This window comes from Pelecanus crispus, chromosome 3 (genome assembly GCF_030463565.1).
Source record: "Pelecanus crispus isolate bPelCri1 chromosome 3, bPelCri1.pri, whole genome shotgun sequence".
Taxonomy (NCBI): Eukaryota; Metazoa; Chordata; class Aves; order Pelecaniformes; family Pelecanidae; genus Pelecanus; species Pelecanus crispus.
In genome coordinates, this window is record NC_134645.1 from 107,799,854 (window position 1) to 107,815,404 (window position 15,551).

At 35.1% G+C, this 15,551-nt stretch overlaps 1 protein-coding gene across 1 annotated transcript in view; it reads left to right on the forward strand.

Moving 5' to 3' along the window:
* Nucleotides 1-15,551, forward strand: part of CSMD1 (CUB and Sushi multiple domains 1) — a 1,273,929-nt gene that overhangs the window by 1,039,218 nt on the left and 219,160 nt on the right. The window contains exons 28-30 of the mRNA XM_075708500.1: nt 1,213-1,351; nt 5,907-6,094; nt 8,102-8,296. Of these exons, the coding sequence (XP_075564615.1) occupies nt 1,213-1,351; nt 5,907-6,094; nt 8,102-8,296 (522 nt within the window). The remainder of the gene's footprint in view (nt 1-1,212; nt 1,352-5,906; nt 6,095-8,101; nt 8,297-15,551) is intronic.

The following is a 15,551-nucleotide window of genomic DNA, read 5'->3' on the forward strand; positions in this document are numbered from 1 at the left end:
ACATTTAATAACTGTACTTACTCAGTACTCTGAACATTGTGTGGCTTCCATCCCTGATTGTTTAATGTTTTCTGCTCTATTTGTACTTTATAACTTTGATCATGGTTATCTCGGGCTGAATCATCAGCACATATAAGGAACATGTGAAACATTTCCTGGAACTGTTATTTGTAATATAACCAAAAATAAATAAAAATTAAAGAAAAAAAATGCAAAAATCCCACACCTTGGATCAAAAATAATGACTGAAATACCAAAACTACAGACACAAAAACCCCAAGATACATAAATACACTACATGTTTAAATAAATAAACAAATAAATAAATAAATAAGGGGGGGAGGGGGAACAGTTTAGTTTGTTTTCATAAATACCACCTTCATTAATGTTTTCATTTGGGTTAGGAGCATGATTTCCAAGTAAATTTTCTTGCTCACGCTTTAGTTCATGGTTTTGAATTTTCTTGGAGCTTTTGAATGAAACTAAACTGCAAGATGTGTTCTGTGAGTGTGCCTGATGGACTCCAACTACTAGAGAGCATTGAGTCCATTGGACCAGACTAGAAATGGCCTGAAAAAAATCCTTAACATGTTTAATGCAGATTCCAAATCCTTACTACCAACTGTTTTGCACTACAGGTGTGTTCATACTAGTCTACGTGACTTGGTAATGGCAATGCAGCCCATGTTGACTCCTATGTGATTATCATCTTTGGAAGTTAAATTCCTTATCTGTTTAAAAGTAACATTCAATTTATGGTAACTAAATGAATATGTTTTTGATTTGGATAATACCTTTACTGAGTGAATCAAACTGTTTTGTGTTACACCTATGATCAAAAGAAACTGCATCCTGAATCCTGCTACTGAGTTTTCCCAGTTTTTAAAGTACTTCCAGTACATAAGATATACTTCACTTTGATATAGATGGGATTAAGGAACAGCAAGAATATACAGGACTTCCTATTTAACTTCATATTTTTATTCCTTTAGAAAGAGCTTTTCTTATGCTTCTTTTGAATATGAAGAGAGCTCACTTTTTAAAGGAAAATACAAAAATGTTTGCTAGCTGGAAGTGGGAAAGCTCTGGGGTTTTTTTAATTATTATTATTTTTGGTAAGTGTAAAAGTCAATTTACTCCTATTTAACAGCTAACATATGCTTGTGAATTTAACATGTGACCATATTTCTATTTCTTTTTACATTGTGACAGCTGCATGTGGAGGAAACCTGACAGGCCCAGCAGGAGTTATTTTATCACCTAACTATCCACAGCCTTATCCTCCTGGGAAAGAATGTGACTGGAGAATAAAAGTAAACCCTGACTTTGTCATTGCCTTGATATTCAAAAGGTACCATTTCTAGATGAATGCCTCTGTTTAACAGGATTTTAAATGTCATATCTAAAAATGGAATAATTTATCACTTCTTAAAGCTTCTCATTATATTCTCTGGCTAAGTCCTGGAGCATACATCTAATATGTGCTATATCGTTGCTTCCAAATAACATAAAAGAGAATAATACAGTTATATGGCACTTTTGATATCAAATATATTCCTGAGCAACAAAACTTTCTGTGACCTATGAAATAAAAATCTTTGAAAAGCAATGTCAATTTGTAGAAATGCTTGATTTATGTTGTTGTACCTTATAGTAGAGACTTGAACTGTAGCGGAAACTGTCTGTAACTCAGTTCTTAAAGGTTTTTACAAATACAGGCTAAATACACTTTGCTCGCAGTGCATAGATCAGAAAAAAAAATTGGTCTACATAGTCAAGAGATAAAAGATGTTTAGATAATGTTGTCTCATAATTTTAAAAAAGTTTTATTTACTCAATGTTACATCATCAACCTATATTTGTTGCACGGATTTTTAACACAAATTGAAATTCAGGGATATAGTCATATTCAGGTATTCAATTTATCATTTCTATTTGAATCAGGCCTATATAATCATCTTGCCTGCTGTATCTACGGATGCAAATGCAAATTTTTTTCTTTTTTTGATTCTCTGCCCTAAGTGTGATTTCTAAGCTAAGAATGGTAACATTGCTGTTGACTTCAGTGGGACAGTGATTAATTGTGATTCTTTTAGGAAGAGAAGATGGCATGTTCCGAATTTTGTTGTATAATATTTGTACCCTTTTTTTTAAAAAAAAAAAAAAAACCACCAAAACAAAACAAAAAATCCCCAGTTTCTTCTGTTGACTAACTGTTATGTGTTTTCTAATAAAATATTGATACACGAGAAATTAAAGAATCAAAGCCAAAGGTAACTGAAATTATATAAACAAGAATATGATAATCCTGTTCTTCAGGTATTTGATCCAATAGCATTAAGGGATGAGAATAGTTTTCCACTAATTACACTCTTGAAAATGACACAATAGCTATGGTAAGACAGCTTATTTCTGTGGACTGCCTAAATAAACACCTCAAATGCTCCATTTCAAGTAAGAAGAAAGAAACCTATACTGAATACTCAGTATTCAGGTTTGTTTGTGAATTCTATTTAAAGGAATACAAGTATGAGTAATATAATGGAATTTGCAGTTTATGCTACACTTCCAGTACATTTTATAAATAATTGCAGTCCAGTAATACACACTGGACTGCCTGAGTTCTCCCTAAATTCGATACTCTGTGCTAGAAGTTCTTAAATTCTCCAGACAGAAGTCTTCCTTAGAAATCTGAAAGAAAGGCTTATACCATAGCTTCCCAGTTTTTTGGCACTACCTTTTACAAAACTATCTGATGTTGGAGAATATTCTTGGAAACTCATCCACCTTCTGACTGATGGCAATATAGGGCCTTCTAAGGTACAGATTATGGGGTTGTTATTCTTGTAAATTTTTTTAGAAAACGGAAAAAAATAAAAAGGAAAATTGGAATACAAATTAAGTACGGGAAAACCAGCACTATTATTTGTATACATATGGGTGTCAAAAAGATAAAATGGAAAAATTTGACTATGTTTCTTTTTTAATAAATCGTGTATTTTTAGTATAAGTAGACCGTAAGTGTAATACGGATTCATATTTAATGAAAAAGTGTGCAAATACATGCTGGTAACTTTGTCATAGAGAAGTAAATTCAGATAGTTTTACAAATATATTTAATGTTAGAACACACATAACAATGCACTATCACAAACCCCCTCTGACTTACACGAAATGTCACTGCTGAAATAACTCCATCTCTGCAATCCTTTTAGTAACTTCATTGATTTTTAGAATAGAATAATTCAATTGAAAGGGACCTACAATGACCACCTAGTCCAACTGCCTGACCACCTCAGGGCTGACCAAAAGTTGAAACATGTTGTTAAGGGCATTGTCCAAATGCCTCTGACAGGCTTGGGCCATTGACCACCTCTATCGGAAGCCTATTCCAGTGTTTGATCACCCTCTCAGTGAAGAAATGCTTCCTAATGTCCAGTCTGAACCTCCCCTGGTGCAGCTTTGAACTTTTCCCACACGTCCTGTCACTGGATACCAGGGAGAAGAGCTCAGTGCCTCCCTCTCCACTTCCCCTCCTCAGGAAGCTGTAGAGAGCAATGAGGTCGTCCCTCAGCCTCCTTTTCTCCAAACTAGACAAGCCCAAAGTCCTTAGCCGCTCCTCACAGGACATTCCTTCCAGCACTTTCACCAGCTTTGTTGCCCTCCTCTGGACACATTCAAGGTCCTTTACATCCTTCTTAAATTCAGCCCCATTCACTACAACCCTTTCAGCTCTGCCCTTCTGCCAGTTCTTCATCCAGTGCACCATGGACCCACTCATCCCACAGTTGGACAACTTGTCCAGAAGGATGCTGTGAGGAACAATATCAAAAGCCTTACTAAAATCCAGAAAAACTACATCTACCACCTTCCCTTCATCCACTAGGTAGGTGACCTTATCATAGAAGGATAGCGATAGGACGAGAGGAAATGGGCTCAAGCTGCACCAGGGGAGGTTTAGGTTGGAAATTAGGAAAAATTTCTTTACGGAAAGGGTGGTCAAGCTTTGGAAGAGGCTGCCCAGAGAGGTGGTGGAGTCACCATCCCTGGAAGTGTTCAAAAAACGGGTAGATGTGGCACTTCGGGATATGGTTTAGTCTAGTCTACCCTTGATTGGTTTAGGTGGGCTTGGTAGTGTAGGTTAATGGTTGGACTGGATGATCTTAAAGGTCTTTTCCAACCTAGACGATTCTATGATTCTATGATTCTATGATTCTATGATATGAAATTAGTTAAACAGGATTTTCTGTTTGTGAACCCATGTTGACAGTGCCCAAGGTTTGCATTATTCTTTAAAAGTCTTTCAGTAGTACCCAGTATAATCTTCTCCATAATTTTTCCAGGAACTGAAGTTAGACTAACAGGTCTGTAGTTCCCTGGGTCTTCCATCACACCCTTTGTGTAGATTGGAATAATATTGGCTATCTTCCAGTCAGCAGGGACCTTCCCAGACTCCCAAGACCTTTGGTAGATGATCAAGAGGGGTAATGTTTCTTTGACTTCTGCAAAATCTACTTTCTTAACATACCATTTTCTGTTCATTTTATCTAAAATTTTTCATTCTTAGGCAGTATGCTACAGCTAAGATCTATACTATTCTCAAGGAACTGCCTTTGAGAAGACAGCAGTGTCTGCATAGGATGAGAATGTGGGCTGAGAATAGAGAGATGCAGTTATGTTTTGTCAAATATGTGTTGGCTACAGAAAAATTGAAAACCATGGCCCTGTACTATTTGCTTTTCCTTGGTTTTGGTCTGTAGACTGCTATTTCTTTCAACACTTCTAACTTTAAACTAAAAATTCTCTTTAGTGGAAGTTTCTGACTTCTCTTACCTCTTGAAAATAGGGCATAAAATATTCATTATATGAAGCCATTTCCACTGGACATTACTTAGGAAATTTTTTTCTCCTGATTTCTTAGCTAAAGATATTGTTCCTTTTCATTTTACATGATTTGGAAAAGTTTGCGTCTAACAGTACTAACTGATGTAATAGAAAGGAAAACAGCTGACCCCCACACTTGCAAAATGGCAAATATTTATTTATTTATTTATTTTGTTTTACAAAGATAATTAGAAAGGAAAAAATCTCCTTACTTGACTGAGTCCTTGCCTGCTTTTTATAAGGCAGTTTTACTTTTCTTATATTTTCTTCAGTGTTCCTAGTATGTCCTTTTATCTAGCTCTGTATAAATTTCTCATATAAATGCCTGTGGTTTTATCTTTATGTTGTCTCAGAACTCATCTCAATTAAATTCCTCTGAAAGAGATTCCATTCATATTGTCTTCATAATTGCTTTGTATAGGCATATAAATTTCATCAAATGTAGCATAACGTAGATGGTTTAGTGAGAATAATAATTCACTTTAATTTATCATAGTTGTCTGGTATAATTTGGGTATGAACAAAGGCAAGTTCCAGGATAGTGGTCCATCCGTTTGAAAGCATCTTGTTTTGAAAATGGTGAATTTATGTTTGTAATGGGTGGATTTAATATGATCCAGTTTAGCCAACTAAAAGCTGGACTTTTAATTTGAGATAGTTGTCTGGATCATTCCTGTGGTCACTGGTAAGAGGCAGCCTTTCTGCAGCAAGTGATTCATTCCATCTTGAGACGATGTTTAAAATAGGTGGGAGGATATGGATATGTTTCTTTTTCATTGACTATAGCCAGAGCCTGCATGATGGCCTCATAGTAGACCTTTTGGAAAGCTGAAGGTGTTCAAATCAATGGCAAAGAGAACTCCATTGAAAATTAGTAAATTTTTGCTGTGAATCATATTAAAAACACTTTTATTTCAGGAGAAGAAAATGTGTTAGGCAGAAGATTGGCAGCCACAGTCCCAGTAGTGTTTAACCCGTGAAAAAGAAATGAAGACTTAATTCTCTTTTTCCTTGATTTTCAGTTTCAACATGGAACCCAGTTATGATTTTCTACATATTTATGAAGGGGAAGACTCCAACAGTCCTCTAATTGGCAGTTTTCAAGGCTCACAGGCTCCTGAAAGAATAGAGAGCAGTGGTAACAGTCTGTTTCTGGCTTTTCGCAGTGATGCTTCTGTTGGAATGTCAGGATTTGCCATTGACTATAAAGGTACTGTTCTCACCATATTCTATCGAAACATAAAAGGAAAGAAATGTTATTTAGTATTTATTGAGACTCAAATCTGTTTACTTCTAGATGTATTCATACTGAACTGCCAAATGCCTCTTTGCATTGATGTAGGTTTTAAAAACTATTTTCTGTAAATGTGTGGAGGAGCACAGAAGTCCTCTTTCATGAAATCTCTTTCACATTACTTATGCATATTTTCATCTTCCAGAAAAAAAGTAGATACAGAAGATGCACATCAAAAGTAACATTTGGAAGGGAGTTGTAGAATAATGGAATTGTCTTACCCAATTAGAACACAACTGCTGCTGCTTCCTTGCTGATACATACAAATATATTTTCCTTTCTACTTTGTTGTTGAATCTACATATATATTTTTTAATAACTACTGCAGGATAATATTTGCATTTTGGGGGGTGCCTATTACTAGCCAGAGAATGGGTTACACTGACTGTTTATTAAAAACACACACTCACTTTAAATGCTGGTTTCTTTTCTGGTCACAGATGCTGTGTCTGGCTTGATTGTCATCTCTGCTGAGATTTATCAAGCTGTTTTTCATCAATAGAGGTGCTACCTCAGCTTCATATCCTTGACAATGGAAGCAAACCACATTAATGTACATGTCAAAAATGAAGGAGCAAAAATATCTAAAGACTATAGAAATAACAATCCAATGAAAGAGAGGGAGGTTAGAAAGAACTACTAAATAATTTTTATATTTAGTCTTCATCTTTCATCCAGCATCATGCATTATTCTCCATGTTGGCAAGGCTTTTCTTCCCAAAGTAATTGTCATATTGCCATAGATGATATCTTAGTCTGTTTGTTGCTATCTAAACTTGAAAGAAAACATAAATAAAATGGGAAAAGAATTTGTTCCAGAAAGTCTTGTTGCCCTGCAAGGAAAGAAAATGACAAGTTGAGCAAGAGATAAAGACACCCATTGAAAATGTGCATACACAGTTTTGCTGTGTGTGTATTTTCTGTTCTCAGCATAGTCCAATATGTGTGCCTCTGTGCAACTGGAGGTTAAATGAAATAATAAAAAAAAAAGAACCCAACATATAAGAGTAGAATGGTATATTTTAAAAAGTTATTATATTCAATGGGCAGTAAATTTGTGCCCAATAGTTCAATATTTTTATAAAGCACATTATTTAATATTTTATACAAAATTTATTACTTTACATTTCTGATTATGGACATCCAGTTTTGCTTTCTGATAATATTGCTTGAGTATTTCATTAAAAAACATGCTTTATTAACATTTATTAAGGGAAGGAGGCATGGTATAAACCTTGACTGTGAATTAGACTCTGGATATTTTTAATAAAAAATCTTTGCCTCCTATAATGAACTTTATTTATATTAGGTGCATCCTTCCCTCCTGAAGTGTTCACATATTTAGCAAAATATTGTTTATAGAAGTAATATTACACAGTACTTTTATAGTTCTTTTGTACCTATTAGACCATGCCAGAAAATAACTATTGTGCTTATTTTGTCAGCCTTCAAGCTCCAGGTATTATTAGATCTTCTTAAATATAAAGCATAAAGGAACAATACATGTTTAAATGTTTAAATTATTCCATATTATGACAGCTTTCTAACCAGAAGTTATTGAGTACAGAGCATGAAACTTGGTTAAAAACATAATAGTGTTAAATGGTGAATTCTAGAAATGATAGTTTTTCTTCTACACTACAAAACTTAATTGGAGTCATTCAGCTTTTGGAGAGTTCTGCTAACAAAAGGTAGGAAGAAAATGCTGTTGGTTAGATCCTCTCAGTATAATTTCCTTGGCCAGGTAATCAATCTAATGCAAACATCCATGATCTTGTAGTAAGCATATAGAAACAAGAAAAATATTTTAATAAGCTGTTGAAAAATGTAAAATGACTGGAAAAACCACTGATAACTTTTCAATTTCATTTTATTACTTTTAATTGAAAGTGTATATAGATTTACTTTAATTCATTTTGACAGAAAAGCCACGGGAAGCTTGTTTTGATCCTGGAAACATCATGAATGGGACAAGAATTGGAACAGACTTTAAGCTTGGTTCAGCTATTACTTACCAGTGTGATTCTGGATATAAGATTATCGATCCTTCAACTATAACATGTGTAATTGGTGCAGATGGAAAGCCAGCATGGAACAGAGCATTGCCATCTTGTAATGGTATGTACTGTTTTCTTACCATTTCCCTTGTCCCTGCAATGAATTCAGTTTCTCAGTCACTGAGGCTATTTATACTATTTCTACGCATATAGCTTGCTTTTAAAAAAATCTGAAGTTAAAAAATGAAAATTATGATTATATGAGTTTTGGACTATAGCTTAGTCATGAATGTATTGTTTTAAGTATTTCAAAATATATTTAAATTCTGAAATCAACCCACATTGTTATGTTTATAATAGTGATTACAATGTAATATGTAAGTTTCCATGGTTACCCCTTGACATCAATTTTAATGGAAGGCTTTGTGATCTGTATGAGAAACCATTTAAAATAGACTAAGTACTAATTTTATGAAGTATTACTGGCCTATCCATTGTTTCTGTTTATCCTTTTTGTGTTGTCTGTTGCCAATTTATTGTTTCTTAGACTGCAAGTAGGGGCAGTCCCTTCAACAAAATGGAGCTTCAATATATGACTGATTTATAATAATAGGGATTTATCCATGCTCCCACATAGTCTCAAGATGTATTATTTTCAGGTATCATCTTCCTAGCAATAGTATTTCAGAACTGCCTTTTAAAAGGATGTCACAACTTAGACTATGCATATACTATTTGCATTGTGCTCAGAGCAAGGTCTGGGGACTGGAAATAGGTTAAGTTGTTAGACTTAAGTTGTTAGAACATTTCCAGGCATGATTTTGGTCCATACCTTATAGCACTCTTTAAAATGTCTTATTCACAGTGCGAGAGTAAGCATGGGACAGAGGCTGTTCTCAGTAGGCCACCCACACAGGTTTCTGAAAGTGAGAGTAGCAGTACCAGTACTAGTACTATTACAGGTATTTGCTGCGGCCAGTCATGCTGTTTGGTCTCAAGGCCATAGAGCAGGCTCTTGTAATGTTTAGTGTTCAGTGTAGCCATAGCCTAAGTCTATGTCTATAGTCCTAAAGAAAAAAGGCATGGGAATCTGATGCAGTGGGTTGCTGATAATCCATAGTGCTTTAATTGCTACTTCTCTCTGTGACTTCAGCTATGAAAACACCACTCTACTAGACTTCAGTACAAGTGTCACATTATTTCAGGCACTTTGGATTGTAATCCCTGCCCTCCCTAAGCGCCATGCCTACACATCCTTTTAAATACCTCCAGGGATGGGAACTCAACCACTCAACCACTTCCCTGGGCAGCCCAGTGCAGCTTGACAACCCTTTCCATGAAGAAATATTTCCTAATACACAATCTAAACCTCCCCTGACCAACTTGAGGCCATTTCCTCTCATCCTATCACTTCTTACTTGGGAAAAGAGACTGGAACCCACCCCGCTACAACCTCCTTTCAGCTAATTGTAGAGAGCGATAAGGTGTCCCCTCAGCCTCCTTTTCTCCAGACTGAACAACCCCAGTTCCCTCAGATGCTACTCACAAGACTTGTTCTCCAGACCCTTCACCAGATTCATTGCCCTTCTTTGGATGTGCTGCAGCACCTCAATGTCCTTCTTGTACTGAGGGGCCCAAAACTGGACACAGTATTCCAGGTGCGGCCTCACCAGTGCAAATATATGCCTATAAATGTATACACAGAGGCACACACACACATTTTTATTTATACACACACACACACACACACACGCACACGTATATATAATTTAAACTCATCTTTTCAGAAGTGGGGAGAATATCCACAGAATTATGGATTATGCCAATTTAAGGAAATCTATGGAGATTGTAGAACCACTCTGTAAAGAAAACCAGTAATTTACTAATGAAACAGAACCCAGAATAATGCGAAACTAGGCAACATTTCTTTTCAAGCCTTTCAGGCTACAGCAACAGGTCAATACCTGCATGCTAAACAGATTTGCCCACAAAAAATAGAATTACTCTGGACACATTTTTATTATTTATAATATTATTGTTATATACCTATCATTATTATATAAATTTATTTTTGTACACATTACTATTATTATTTGTTGTTGTTGTTGTCATTGTTGTTATTGTTAATTACTAATTTGAATCACGGGGTATTAAAGTATCAATTTGTGTAGATTTTAATTTAATACCTGAAAGTGTGGCCCTGAGAGCACAGGCAGGTCTTAATTGCCTGACCAGCTTCAGCTGGGATCTCCACTTACAACCCCACCCAAAGTCCCAGGAGATCTGTTTAAACTCAGCCCTGGGCCTTCACTCCCTGCCTGAATTATGTTACATGTACTTGTTTAAAAATCTGTTTCTGACCCTGCCTCCTGGATGGTCCTCAAACCTACACTGTAGTTAGCTTGCGTCCTGGATGGACCCCTGTACATATCATCACTGAAGTTGTAAGGGACTTCTGGAGATCACCTACTCCAGCCTCCTTGCTCAAGCAGGGTCACCTAGAACAGATTGCCCAGGTCTGTGTCCAGCTGGGTTTTGAATATCTCCATGGATGGAGACTCCATAACATTCCTGGGCAATCTGTGCCAATCTTTTACTACCCTCACAGTAGAAAAGTGTTTTCTTGTCAGGATGGAATGTCATGTGTTTTAATTAGTGATCATTGCCTCTTGTTCTGTGAGTGGACACTACTAAGAAGAGTCTGGCTCCTCCCTCTTCTTCATTTCCTCCCATCAAATATTTATACACATTGATAAGATCCCCCTAAGCCTTCTATTTCCTGGGCTAAACACTCCCAGCTCTCTCAGCACCAGTTCATATGAGAGATGCGCCAGTCTATTAATCACCTTCATGGCTCTTCATTGGACTGACTCCACTAAGTCCATGGATTTCTTGTGCTGGGGAGCCCAGAAGTGGACACAGCACTGTAGACGTAGCCTCACCAGTGCTGAGTAGAGGGGAAGGATCACCTCCCTTGATGTTTTGGCAAATGATCTTCCTAACACTTAGCTCAGGGGGCTGATGGCCACCTTTGCTGTAAAGGCACATTGCTGGCTCATGTTGAACTTGTTGACCACCATCAACGAAAAAGAAGAATTAGTATTCATGTTTTTTTTCTCAGGGGTTGTTGATTCAGTAACTTTGTTTTTTAAAAGATTTTAAAGAAAAATAAGAAATGTTTTTTTCCCTCCATAAGGTAAATATTTAGAGCACATGGAACAGCAGAATAAATTGTTTTACTTATAAAGACCGCAGAATGCAGCTTTTGCTGTGACATTGCAATAGCTTAGCTTTAATACCTTATGAAAGTACACTTGTAGAACAATTACATTTTTTATTATTTAAGAAGTTGTTATAAATCACTGAATAGTATAGAAAAAGAAAAATGACCTGTCGTTCACCTTGCAAACTGATATACTTGTCATTTTTTGAGCTGTTTGTTTTTGAGAAAAAAATCAAATTTAAATTTAAAAATCAACACTTATTTTCTTAATTTTTAAAGCAGAGTGAACTTCCTATTTCCTAAGAAATAATTTACTATTAAAATATGTATTATTATAACACTTTATAAAATATTAAATTAAAAATTAGGGGAAATGTTCTTTTGAATCCTCTGGTTTTTATGCCCAGAAATAAAGATCTAGAAAAGACAGACAGAGCTGCTAAAACAATATCTGTATTTTAACAAAACATACATCAATATCTCCTACTGAGTTAATTCTGAGGATCATCCAATAAGTAATTAAAAATCCAAAAATTAACCGGAAATTATTTTTCAACATAAATCCTTTAGTACTTTATTGATGATAACTAATATATGTAACTTTCTTTTGATTTGTTAAAATTGTTCTATATTTATACAACGCAAATGCTGAAACAAGGGATAGAGGATAAATTAGTTAGCCATAGCTTTGGGACTTCATTTTAATTTTCTGCCTCAATAATTATAATCCTTATTCCAAGGTGACTATTAATGCAGTATTGAGATGCCTGTGATATCTATTCTAAATAACACTGGGTGTCTAAAGAAGCAGAAAGAAATTACTAACTGAAAGATTTGGTATCTTGCCACTGTTAAATCTGAGTGAAACTAAACTGGAATACATGTTTGTGGAAGTACTTTAAGTCTATTTTTCTAGTATGGTTTACTGTGTGTTCCATTTTAAAACACATACTCTTATGACTTCAGTTAAGGTGTGGAGGCTTTTAAAGTATCATTTACATGGTTACTACACTTGTGTCTCTAGTATGGAGTACACCTTACTATATATGTAAATATTTATCTGTTTATACTCCTTTGTGGAGTCTTAAATAACTCTTTAATAAAATAGGCTTGATCTATGAGAAGGACAAAAATCTCAAATTGTGGGTTATATGGAACCACAGATTACTGAGGACTGCATGAGCTCTTTGGATCCCTGTAAGTCTTATTTTACCATAGTACTGTAACGATGGCTGTGCCAAAGATCCAAAGGAATTTGAGTGAAGAATCCTTCCTTTTGTCACAGGGCATTGTTTTGAGTAAAACTGAGACACTGTTAATTTAAAGTAAAAGAACAATGATGTGTGTGGAAAGTGGAAACAAATTAAATTATTTTATGTTTAAATATAGGTATGAAATACAAATCCATTATGTAAAACATATTTATACATAATTTTAAGGGTAGGAGTCATAGAGGAGGACAGAACTAAAATACACTCAGGACCACCTTTGTTGTCATGTAAAGCCCTCTTGTACCATACAACTTCTTTAAAATACTGGATGAAAAAACATTACAAACTTCGAAGCATGGGAAAAGGAAAAGAACCTAAAATGAGTGCTGTATAGTAAATCCTAAGAGTCTCTGAAAATGACACACTTAGTTCTTTAACTCAATTACCCCAATTAAGTGAATTAATTCAAATTTATTTCTTTGTAGTGTGGTTTTTATGGATTTTTTTTTAAGGTAGCATTTTACAGTCAGACATGATGAAAACAAATTTCGTATTTATCTAGGTAACAGTTGGCAACTGCCAGTAGATATATTCTGAAACATTAATGGAAAGTCTCAGGCATACTGTTTTCATTATTAATTTCACAATCCTTAATGAAGTTATTAAAATGCATCCTCTGAAAATGTAGGTTTCGCTCTCTAAACCAAGTATTACTTATAGTCAAAACTGAGAGCTCTGTTTGGGATATGTTTGACTGTCATAGCACTGCACTGATAAATTTTACAGCCTTATCCTACTAGAGAACTTTTCTTGCATCTTTTTTAGCATAAGAACTCACAGGCTTTCCTTAAAGAGTGGATATACTACAAATGTTATCATAAATATTATCAAAGTTATTATCAAAAACACATTTAAAAATAGGAAAAAACATTTTAGAAGGGAACATTTTTATAAATCCTTCACTTTGGAATTTGTTTTAAATTAAGCATAAATTATGTACTTTCATTCCTGTGAAAAGTTCATGACTTGAGAATTTCATCTGGTAATTAGAAGATAGACTTTGTGTCTTAGTTTCTGATATCTTCAAAGCAAGAAGAGAAAAAAAAAATAAAGATTTTTAAATTCATGGCATGAACTGATTCCTTGTGATATTTGAGTTTCACCTTAGCCACATAATCCTATTCAGCCCACTGATAAACTTCTCATCTTCTATCATTACATTGGATTTTTGAATAATTCATATAAGCAGCTAAAAGAAGACACAGCTCCGTAGTATTAATTGCTGCCTGTATAAGGAGGTTAAACTTGTAGAGATATTTCAAGTGTGATTTTAAAGCCCAGTTGCTGTCAGGGAGCAGAAGGAGCAGGTCTGCTCCGCAAGGGCAGATGAGCCAGGAGCCGAGGATGACCAAACCGCAGGCTGTGCCCTCACTCACCGGGCACGGTTGCCCAGAACATGAGCTGGGTCAGCAGAGCTGGGAAATGGTAACAGGGTCCTTTGATAGCCCCAGACCAACAAGCTTGTCCACCTGGACCCCAGGTCCTTCTCCTCAGAACTTCTTTCCAGGCAGTTGTTAAAATGTAATCTGCTATATGTAAGATTCCCAGAGAGGAGTGACATTGGTTTACTTTGTTCCTTATAGTCGAAAGTAATTGTTTAGATTATGCAATGATCTTTTCCTTGCTTAAAAACAGAAGTAGTTTGACTATTCTAGCTTTTTTATAATTTAATTTATCTATTTATTTATTTTTAAAATAATTTCATTATTGGCTTCTTGGGTAAAATAACAGTGTACAACAATCTTATTCTTGTAAAATCTACAGTTTTAGTAGCGTTTGATGAAATCATTTGACCAAAAAAAAAAAAAAGCACTGGATTGTATGTGACTGATGTAATTATTATGAGACTTACATTGTAATGAAGATTTTGACAGGAAACAAGCCTTTCCATTAGTTCTCAAAAGTTGAGAAGAGTGACAACAATACTTTGTTTTCCTTGTATAGAGATGTATTTACTCAAATCCAACACAAGGAGATAGTTTACTTAAAAATAGCCATTCCTTATGTTTGCTGTTTCTCCAAAAGCACATATCCCTTTCATCCACTCCATGCTTTGGCTTTTCCTGAGAAATCCTTGAGACACAGACTTCCTATGATGTAGTCCATTTATAACTGGTAAATCCAGCAGTCCCTCAGCATGCCACATTTATTGTCCATACATGGAAGGAAGATACCATGCATGCTTGTTGATTTTTTTCGCATGATATGGGCAGAACTGCTGCGTCAATAATGCCTGACTAGTCTTGAAGGATGGGGCTCCACTGTCCTTAACTATCCCTTCTAACTTCTGTAACTGTAAAGAGTTTCTCTTAATCTTTCTGTTCTGTTTTATATACATATGAATCAAAGATTTTTTAATATGTATAAGCTATATGCTTTTTTGATAATCAGCTAGGAAGTTATGAAAAGCAAAGCAATGCAAGCATACACTCACAAAGAATCCATGGCATTCTGCACAGGGTACTGTTAGCATATCTATGTATTCCTCTAAGACCCAAGACAACTGTGTTTTGCCATTTAATTATGCAGTACCATATTTTTTTTCTGAGTTTTTTTTTTACATAGATACACAGATAGCTATAGACATATATTCAACTGAAAAAAATACCTAAATTCTGTGTTTACAGTTTCTTTCAACTAAAAAATTTATATTTCCAGTCCTATATGAATACCTGTAGTCAAGTAAAACTCTGTTGTATTCTAATTCTAAAGAAATTTTAATAAAAATTATATCCTGAGAAAGAGCCATTAGATACATCATTATAGGAAAACCAAACAAAAGCAAAAACACTGTCACTTTGTAATGTTTAGGTTTTCATTTTCAGACTGAACTAATACAGACAACTGTAATTAATGTAACATGTTTCTTTCTGTTTTGTTTC